The 10,840-nt window shown below is 31.7% G+C and overlaps 1 protein-coding gene across 1 annotated transcript; it reads right to left on the bottom strand.

Moving 5' to 3' along the window:
* Positions 1–624: 624 nt before the first annotated feature.
* cplx4c (complexin 4c) lies at positions 625–7,891 on the bottom strand. Its single transcript, XM_059562733.1, has 3 exons — positions 7,532–7,891; positions 1,987–2,074; positions 625–1,077 (listed from the first exon to the last, which is right to left on the bottom strand). The coding sequence occupies exons 1-3, from the start codon at positions 7,693–7,695 to the stop codon at positions 853–855; spliced, it is 477 nt and encodes a 158-aa protein (XP_059418716.1). The 5' UTR covers positions 7,696–7,891; the 3' UTR covers positions 625–852.
* Between the last annotated feature and the right edge of the window lie 2,949 nt (positions 7,892–10,840).

Raw genomic sequence — 10,840 nt, 5'->3', positions numbered from 1 at the left:
CTGTAGAAACTTTGGGTGATATTTTGGGTCAGGTGGTGTCTTAATCTTTTAGTCGGTGGGTTTAAAAAGAAATATAGGCAATATATTACAGAAAGCCTGAAATGTCTACTTTTAAACGAAAATATTCAAACCAAAATAAATAAGCTATTCTCTGATTATGCAATCCATATGAAATGTGCATTTCTCTCTGGCGTTCATGTTGAGTCTGCATCGTCAACTTCATCTGAGCAACGACACAGAAAACAGTTTATTACTAAACAATTAAATGTCTCCTTGCTAATTTAGACACATTCATAATTATTAATTTAACTGGTTCTTTGTGGCAAGCCATCATGTCTTCAGGCTCTGATGGTTTATTCATTATAAAGTTCATTTTTAGGGTCAGGCTTGGAATTAGGTAAATGTTAAGTCTTGAAACAATGGTTAACCATACCTAAACGTAAGGTTTAAGGAATCATGTGCCATTTTGGTCTGAGGGTTCAGAAAATAAATGTTTAGTTTTAAAAAGTGCAGAAAAGTCCAGCTCGTCAAGGGTTAAATCATGCTTTAAAAGTGTGCATCTTCTTCATGCATGTAAGCAAGTGACCCCCAAGTTGCACTATAACCCTCTTAAAGGGACAGTACACTCGAAAATGAAAATTCTGTCATTTTTCAGTCACCTTAGTGTCATTGCATACAGTATATGTTGTTCAGAATAATATGAATAAGTCATACTAGAGGTAAAAGGTGATGAAATGTGGACGGAATTTCCATTTGAGTAAAATATTCCTTTATTATTAAAAATATATATATATTTTTTTTAATCCACACTTGTTGGTTTGTTTAACCACATCATGCCACCACATAACCAAATCACATCATGACACATTTTTCTTCCGCCACCTGTTTCACCTCCGTCATCGTGCTCTGAGCTTTGGCTTTGATCGAATCAAAGTCCACGTCCATGTTCTGGAGTTTTCCCAGAAAAGAATCGTTTATCTCTTCCTGTTCCTCGTCTTCATCCACCATCTTCGCCAGCTCCTCGGGAATGTCCAGGTCGTCTCCGGCCATCTGCACGGTGGCTTCATCTTGAGCACTCTGTTTACGGGTTCAAAAACAGACATAACAAAACGGTTTTAACCCTGTAAAGTCTGTTTGAAATGGACCAATTTAGACAATATATAAAAACACAAACTTGCATATGCATTTTGCATTCTATTCGATCCATCAGGATTTTAAGGCTCATATAGTTTGATATATTGAGAATATGGAGGAAAAACAGCTCTGTTTTATTTAGAGCAAAAAATATTTTTAAAAATATTTTCAGCATAGCAATTTGGTGCAGATGCTGATGTATTTATGTGATCAAAAGCCGATGAAATTCTGATGCTTATAATGTAAATCAACGAGATTTTTATAACAGTATAGCAGATTCTTACATAAAATTATATTCAAATCAATACGTGTCTTGTAAGATGATATTTAGATGCTTCGTTTGATTATCAAAACATATAATGCAATGCAATGATGATTTTATATAGCAGGAATATAGAACAGGATTTTATAGATAATCATGTACGTTGCGTCAGTCCAGTAGGTTTCATCTGGAAATATTAACAATGTTTAATAAAAAAGTTATTCTCACATTTACTTTATAAAAATCAGCGAAGATTTCACAGCAAAAAGACACGAGAAGCACGAGCTGAAGCTGGACGTTTGTACAATTACACTACAAGAGCTCTTACTTGATAAATAAATAAACTCTAAACTATCAATCAAAGGCACAGATGGTGTGCAACTAAGTTTTCATCATTTAGAGGCCTTTTTTTATTTACAGTATAGATAGGGTTAATTGGATTTCATAAACATTTCAATAGATTAACAAATGTCCCCCCAAAATCAAAGCAGTGTAATCTGAGCATGTTATTTGTGAGATTATCCCAGCATGTTCTATTATTAATGGAAATATTTCCGGTTGGTTATCATGATGAACCTGTGATGTGTTACCTGTGGTATTCTGTATTTGTCACGCATCAGCACTCGTAAGTTTGCTCGCTCTGCTTTTTTTGTTGCAAACTCCTTGTCCCTGGCGATTCTGTCAACAAAGCATGCAACATGTTAATGCACTGTTTCAAAAGGGTTTGTCATATAATTAAGAAATTAGCACCAGGTGCCAAATTAACACCAATAACTTTGAGTGTTATCTGTGTTGTTTCAAATATATCATTTTAGTTTTTTACACTGTGCTTCAGATTGCAATTAATTTATGAAATATGCTTAAAAAAAACTGCTCTTCGGCTCCTGTTAGGATAACTTCAAAATAGGACTAAGTGTTGACCTCGAAATTTAGGAAATTGTAGGTTGTTCTCTAATGTTGAGCTCTAAGATTGACCGTATTGCTGAAGTGACATAATTAGCCTAATTTACAAGGGCAGAAATTAAGTGCTGTTCAGTGGTTTTACCTGAAACCAATCAATCTGAGCATCTTCCCAACAAGTCCTCACAATCGTATTACTCTGAACCACGGAGATTAGCCATCGTTCATACGGATCTACAGACTGTTGCTCACAGAAATAAGCAATCGTCCAGCACTTACACTAGCTGACCTGCAGCAGGACAGAGCCTAAGAAGGTTAGAAGGGTTTAGAGCTAAAATATGGAGCAGGTGGATTATATCTCCAGTCAAACAGGGACGACGCTGTAATACTTACTAACCAAACCCAGCCCAGCTATCAAACAACATACAAATGCAACCTTCGCAATCCCTAAAACGACTTTATTATATTGCTGATTATATATTTATGTTCTTTTGTTGGTGTTGTAAATAAAAATGTGTTAAAAAATAACTGAGGAAATAATAAAAAAGTTAACAAAATTACCAAAGCACAAAAACTGAACTAAAATTAAAATGAAAAGAAAGCTAATTTGTTGTATTCATAAAAACTTTTAAATGCATAAATATTAACAAAATATATATATATTGTTTAATTATAATTATTTCATTATTTTGTATAATTATTTAGTTAATATTTTTAGAATTACACAATTAAAAAATACTTTTGGAAAATAAATATAAAAATTACAAAAGCACATAATTAACTAAACAATGAATTAATTATAATAAAAAATATAATAATAAAAAATAACTTTAGTAGCTTTGGCAATGCTTTTTTAGGTTTTATTTATAATAAATAATTAGATAACGAAATAATGAATAAAAATATAAAATAAATAACACTGCCAACCTGCACCTGTGTGTAAATCTGATGATTTTCTGATGTAACTAGTTGTTGTGTTTGGATCACACTACAGGACGTGACCTTTGACCCAGTAAGGACTCTCGTGACCCAGTTCTGGGCTTCATGCTATTTTTCCAAGATGTCACAGTGACAAGCTTTCACACTGAGAGTTTTCTCATCTCACTCCTGATCTTCAGATGTCCAGCTGGAGAGTTTAGGGTCCTTATATCCCACAATTAAATGAATGCACACAAGACTGTTTGTTTATGTTTTAAATCATGACAAACAATCATTGTAATATAGTGTCAGGAGTCTCTGACATCTGTAACAGACTGATCCTGCTGTATTGGCCGGCAGGATGCCACAGGAAATGGGAATTAGGATAAGACAATAATTACAGAATAAGACGATCTCATCATGTTTATAAACATCACCGTGCACTGTGTGGAACTCAAAGGATCTCAATAAAAGCCAATGAAGCTGTCAGTAAATAATGCAGTTTGGAAGAAATATTAGAATGTAATATTTTTATGTAACAATCAGGCTTTTATAAATTGTATTTATTTATTTACTTTGGTACTGTATATAATATAGTAGAACTCATAGACATCCAAAGTTATTAGTAATTATGCTTACAATTATATTGTTATAAATTATAATAATTATAATTATAATATAAATAATTATAAATTATTATTTATTATTTAACTAATTATTTAGTTAATTATTCTTATATATATATTCTTATATATATATATATATATATATATATATATATATATACATACTATGCTAACTTTGCTAAAATAAGCTCCCACCTAGTTATACAAATTATTTCTATGGTAACTGTGTGTGTATATATTGGATGAAAAATAAGTATTGTTTAGTTAATTATTTTTTACAATTATAAAATTACTGTAAACTAAAAAAAAATGCTTTTGTTAATTGAAATAAATCGGAAATAAAATCTAATATTAGATTAAAAAAATATTAAATTAATTCTTTTTACAATTATAAAATGTATTAATAACAAAAAATTTAGTTTTGGTAAATAAAATAAAGTGTTAAATAAAAAAATAAATAAATACAGTAATACATGAAAAAAAAAATAGTTTGAGACCACAATAAAATGTGTCATGAACCTGTCTTCATAACATCTGCTCATTAATGACAGTCATAAATCTCTGGCATTGTGTTGTTGTTAGTAGATGTACTACACACGTGGTCACATGACATCCTCTTTCTGCCCTCTCATTGTCATCTCTCCATCAATACTTATTTGCATGAAGTTTTATGCATTTATTCAGTTTTAACTCGGATGAAACTGAATTATAGTTTATCGCTGCTTAAATTGCCATCAGTATTAATGCTCTCTGAAAGAAAAAACTCAAAAACAAAATCAGCTAATCAGAACATTATGATGCTTAATAATGATGTGTAACTGCCAATAAGATTCACTGAGAGCAATCAAAAATAGGTCTGTGTCTGCTGCTTAATTTGATCAGGACATGTTGTGGTTAAAGTTTTTTATTAGCTGATTTCCAAGGCTGTTGTTTTTTTAACCTTTGTAAGGGCATTAATAAAAACCACAGAGCCCCGCACATGACATGCAGGGAAAAATTGTAGGCTAAATCTTGTGCATGATTTACTAATTCGTTCCCTCAATGTACTAAAACGTGCATACGATTACTATAGCATTCCCTCGATTTACTATTTCGTTCACTTGATTTATAAATTGTGAACACGATTTACTAATTCGTTCCCTCGATTTGCTAAATCGTCACAAACCTGTCACAATATTATGGACTGTCACCAGACTTTTTTTTCCCAGCATCAACAAAAGCCATCTTTGCACTGCATTTGTGTTTATTTACAGACTGTTTAATGCAAGAATTTCATAATGTAAAAGCCTATTATTAATTAAACAAACAGGAACTCATTAGATAGTAAAGCTGCAATATCATGATGATAAATTATCAATCATTGCTCTTGATATCGTATAATGGCAATTAATAGAAAGTGTTCTTGTTGTTTGTCAAGAACTGTTTATTAATTTTAAACGCTAAGCTTTTTTGTACTTGTCCATTGCTTTTTATTTTTGACTTTACTTTGGTTATTTCCGTAGCATGAAAAATAAAAGGGTTATTCAAACTGGGATTAAATTAAAGCGAGCACAGAACTGTCTTCAGTCTGATGTGAGTTCACTTTCGCAAAAGTTACTGTTATAATCCAGCCTGATCTCACAATCAAAACGTACATATTTAGACGTAAATTAAAACTGTCCAATACGTATGTGCCTTTACGTATTTACAGTGTCATTTACGTATTATCTGGACGTAATTACAGGTTCGATACGTATCGAAATTTACGTAAAAACAACCTCAAATACGTACAGATAGAACGTGTTCTCTGAACAGTCAGTTATCCATAGAAATTTGCTCATGAAGCTGCTTTTCAATGCGTATCGGATTATTTTTTTACATAATTATGTATATTTTCCCTTTTTATAATTTTTTTGTGATAAATTTAAGATCCCTATACCTCACCCGAACCTACACCTACCCATTTTATACAGAATGTTAAAAGAATAAAACATAAAAAAAAACGTTATTTTGAGCCACTAACGTTAATCTTACACCTACCCCTAAACCTACCCATAACCATTTCTTAAAACTACATAACGTTACTGTTATAAATAAACAAATAACAGACAAACAAACATAATGTTAATCATTTATTTTTTGCGAAAAAATATCAAAAGTGGTACCAAAAGTAGTTCAAATAATAATGAGTTCCAGTCGCAGTCCTCTCTGGAAGTAATAGTTGTTATAGTGTACAGAGCAGAATTTAATTTATTAATCCGTGAAATTATGAATCTGTCTTCTCTCCGTGAAGGCGCACTGGCGCAGTAGCAGTACTGATTTCAAATGTCTATCAACTGAAACACGACATGTCGCAATCTGTGACGAATTATGTGAGAACCAATGAGAGTTCGATATCAGTGCCGTAAACCATGCCGTAACGTTCCTGTGGCGCACTGGCGCTATTTTCAAATTCGAATTATAACGAGCGCGGACTTTGACTGTGACGGACGCTGTTGCTGAGAATGAAGATGAAGATCGATTGATATGGATATGTTCCTTGCAAACATCTGGATTCTAAAGATATGGAGTACAGCAAACAAATAAAATGGATGTGATTTGTAATTGTATGCTATGCTTTTGTGTATCTATGTGTTGCAGCATGCACATAAATGTTATTTCCTAAGAAGTAGATGAGTAAACTGCTTTCAATAAATTCAATAAAAACATTTATTGATATGACAATTAAATACAACAGATTTAAATCATTAAAGCCACGATTTTAATATTAATACATGGGAATTCATATAAATTCACACTTTACGTTGGATTATTTACGTTTTTTTAGCTGCTAACACGTAAGTATTTGTACGTTTTACTGCTATAAATACGTCTAAGTTGTACGTTTTTATGTGCATGAAAACGTAAGTAATGTACGTGTGGTAGAACCACATTAAACGTAAAAATACACACGTATTCTCATGAGATCACGTTGTATAATCAGTGAAGCTGTCTGCCGGAGTTAAGTTTAATGTGTTTCTGTATTCTAATTACTTTTCCTGATAACACAGTAATGCAATGCATTACATTTGAAATGTATGTGATTTGATTACAGTTTCTGATCTCAATAAAATTATGCTACTAAATGTATGTATTAATTAATGATGTAATACTCTTATCTGTACGATCAAAATTGATGGAACATTTAAAGCTCTTTTCGCTGTTATCTGGAGAAAAAATGCAAGTGATCCTTCAAGTAGCTGTTACATTATTTAACAGTCAATATTACTTTTTAAATGCAGTAGCTAATTAGCAAACTGAGATTTTAAAGGAGAAGCCTAATTAGGAATTTGTAGCGGATTACTTTTTTTAAGTAGTCTAATTTACTAACTTAACACTGCTGTCTCAAAATTAATCTCTTACATGTTTTCTGCATTTCTTTGCTGTTTATGATGATGATGATGAAATTCGAGAATGTTGATTCTGTTCTCAGTCGCTTGAATGATTCCAGAGTTCTCCGCGCTGACGAATCAAACCGCTTCTGATTGGCCACTGCGTTCTTAAACTCAACAGAAACGCGCGTGATTGGTTAAAACGCACAACGGTTCGAACCACGAGGAATAAAACGAAATTTGATGCACCGCGGGCAAATTAACATTAAATGTAACGCCGACAGCAACACCCTTCATGCATTTCACATTTCGTGCATGCATGACACGGCAGTGTCACTCACTTCTCCTCGATCAGTTGTTTCTGATACTCCTCGAACTCTTCTCTGCTCATTCCTTTAGACGCCGCCGACTCTTTCCCGCCCTCGTTCTCCCCTTCATCGGTTTTTCCTCCTCCTGTCATGTTCTTCAGTTTGTCCCCCAACATCTGCTGCAGGAGGAAGGACATCTTCTCTGCTTTTAGGCCTGAAGAACAGATGAACTATCCAGTCTCCACTAGTTCAAGAGTTTGACCCACGGCTCTGCAGAACAAGCTTTCCGGTTCAGAAGTTCAAGCTACTTGAGCTTGTCTTGGAGCAACAATAACAATATGAAGACTACAGAGGTGTGCGAGTTACAGATTTGACACCTGTGATGAAGATGAGGGTGATGAAAACGGCTCAAGAGCTTAACTCATTATAAATGCTTCACCTTGAGCCAAGGACGAACGGCTGTTATCTTCATGCATAATTCTGCTGAACTGAAATACATATATCAAGGAGTTTTTTTTCTTTATATTAAAATACATCATATGCAATGTTGTCCGACATTCTGAGACAACTAGTGAAAATGTGGTTTGCATGCTTTTTTAATATAATAAACGTTTTTATTACAAATACTGTTAATACTGTTAATAAAAACCTTGAACATGAAGCTGTGTACCTAAATTAATAATTAGACCTAATTAGTAAATAATTTTTACTGTTATACAATTTTTAAATAAAAACTATTAAAACATGTGTTTGATAATTACAATAAGGCTGAAATGAAATATAAATATTAGGTGAAAATAATTATTTATTGTGCAACTATAAAATAAGACTCAAATACAAATCTGATATAAATATTAGATGAAAACCTCAACAAAAAGTTAATAAAAAATAAAAATATTATCATATTATTCAAAATATTAATACAAATATAACCGTTTCTCAAGGATACTAAAATAACCCTTTATATATATATATATATATATATATATTAGCACTGCAAATTAAGTATGCAGCATTAATCTTTATTATTTTTTTATTAACTTTTTACTTATGTTATTATGGCACTGTGTTATAGTGATTCTTTTTTATTATTATTATTTTTAAATCAAATTCTGAAAGGCAATTAGATGTTTAAATTTAACCTCATTTTACTTTGATTAGTGTAAAAGTAAATTTGGCACACCTTACCCCACTGTTCTCTTTGTTAAGTGTGCCTGCACATATAAGGTTTAAATACTGAATGTTTTTATTTTCTCTTCAATCAGATCAAGTTCTGCTCTGCTGCTGTGGACAGGAGCCTCATGGAGGTTTGATTGAACTCTAGCTCTATCTTGTGGTGAATATAGTGAAGTACAGCTCTGAACTTGACATTTCAACAGTTGAATATTAATATTTATCACTCTGAAAAATTAATTTAGAATATTTTATAACTTTGTGAACCATATTGGCTTTAATATTCACAGCTGTTCTTCTGGTAGAAATGTATATGTTGTACAATCAAATACAACTATCTAATATTGAAATAAATCATTTTGATATTTTAGAACACTGCATGTATTTGGTGAACTATGCGAGGTTGAACTACAAACAGAAAGCACTCAGTGCTGAATTCCACATGGCTGGCCGTCCTGAATGATTGAGTGGCTTTTAATGGACGCTCTGATGTATCTGGTGAGTTGACAGAAAACCTCAGGCTCCGTCTTGAACACACAGCATCTCTCTAAACTCACTCTTGTCCATTATGAAGTCATGTTTGTGATTGACAAAACCATTTTGAGGACTGTTTTAAAAAGATTTTATGATGTTTATGGCTGTATTCATTCAAAAGACAGAATGGCACAAATGGCCAAACCAATGCATTATTCAGGAATAATAATAATAATAAGTATTATTGTTGTTGTTATTATGAATTTTGTTGTTGTAGTTGGTGTTCTTTTGATGTTGTTGATGTTATGCATTTATTATTATTATTAAATTATTATAATAATAATAATAATAATTAAAAATAAGATAAAATTTTGTTTTCTTCTTCTTCTTCTTCTTCTTCTTCTTATTATTATTATTATTATTATTATTATTATTAAGAAAGCATTATTATTTTATTATTATTATTATTATTATTAAGTAAAATAATAATAATTAAAAACTATAAAAGTAATGTTTTTAATTATTATTATTTTACTTATTTTTATTATTAATATTAACAAAACATTGTTATTTTATTTTTATAATTGTGATTTTAATCATAATATAACTGTTATTAATAAAAATAATAATTTGTTATTATACTAATAACAACAATAATATATATTTTTACATTTCTATAAATAAAATTATTTTAAATTATAATAACCATGATATCAATATATTACTTACAGTAGCATTTTAAAATATAATAATAATAATAATAATTATATCAATTGCTTTAATATTATTGTAATTGTAATAGTATAACTGATATTGCTTATTGTAAATGTTTATAATAATTTTAATTAGAATATTCTATTCTAATTTTATTATTATTATTATTATTATTATATCAACAACAACAAAAACTACCATAATAATAATATTTATTATTATTGGTACTACTATTATGTTACATTTAAAATGTGTTTTGCAGGTTACAAGTAGTTGCATTTTCTTGATTTTAATTTATTAATAACTGTATTTAATTTACCAATAAAACATTTTTTTAAGCATTATTTGACTAATTTTTTGACTAAACTTTAAATGATATATTAGATGCACTAAGCACATACTGTACATGAACCAGCACAAAAGCCTCCCAAATACTAAACAGATGACATCATCACACAGAGCCTCAGCCAATCAGAGCACTGCAGGAAACATGGCTCCGCCAATCACAGGAGAACGAGGGAGGAGTCTGAAGCAGCTGTGTGTGTGTGTGTGTGTGTGTGAGAGAGAGAGAGAGAGAGAGAATGAGGGATGAATGTACAGAGGAGAGATTGAGCCTGGATGGAGACGCAGGGATGCTGTTGCTAGGGAACAGTGAGGAGACCTCCATCTTTTGCAGCTTGCTCCACATACAGCAAGGTTCAGAAAGGTTTGGCTTTTATAAAGGAGGGAAATAAATGCACCACATAAGAGAGAGAAGGACAGAAGAAAAGGGAGGAGACACCAGGTGATATGACGTAACCTGGAGCGGGATTATGCACTAGTCTGGGAAGAATTATAAAACACATCTTATAACTGCTCTGAAGGAATCTGTTTGTTGTGGTTTCTGGATGATAACGGTCATGCACAGATGCTGAACATCGTCCAGACGCCTCCCTTTGTCTGAGGAGAAGCACAGACGGGACCGGCTTCACCCCACAGACA

Source organism: Carassius carassius, chromosome 12 (assembly GCF_963082965.1).
Source record: "Carassius carassius chromosome 12, fCarCar2.1, whole genome shotgun sequence".
NCBI classification, from domain to species: domain Eukaryota; kingdom Metazoa; phylum Chordata; class Actinopteri; order Cypriniformes; family Cyprinidae; genus Carassius; species Carassius carassius.
This window is presented reverse-complemented; position numbering and strand designations above follow the sequence as displayed.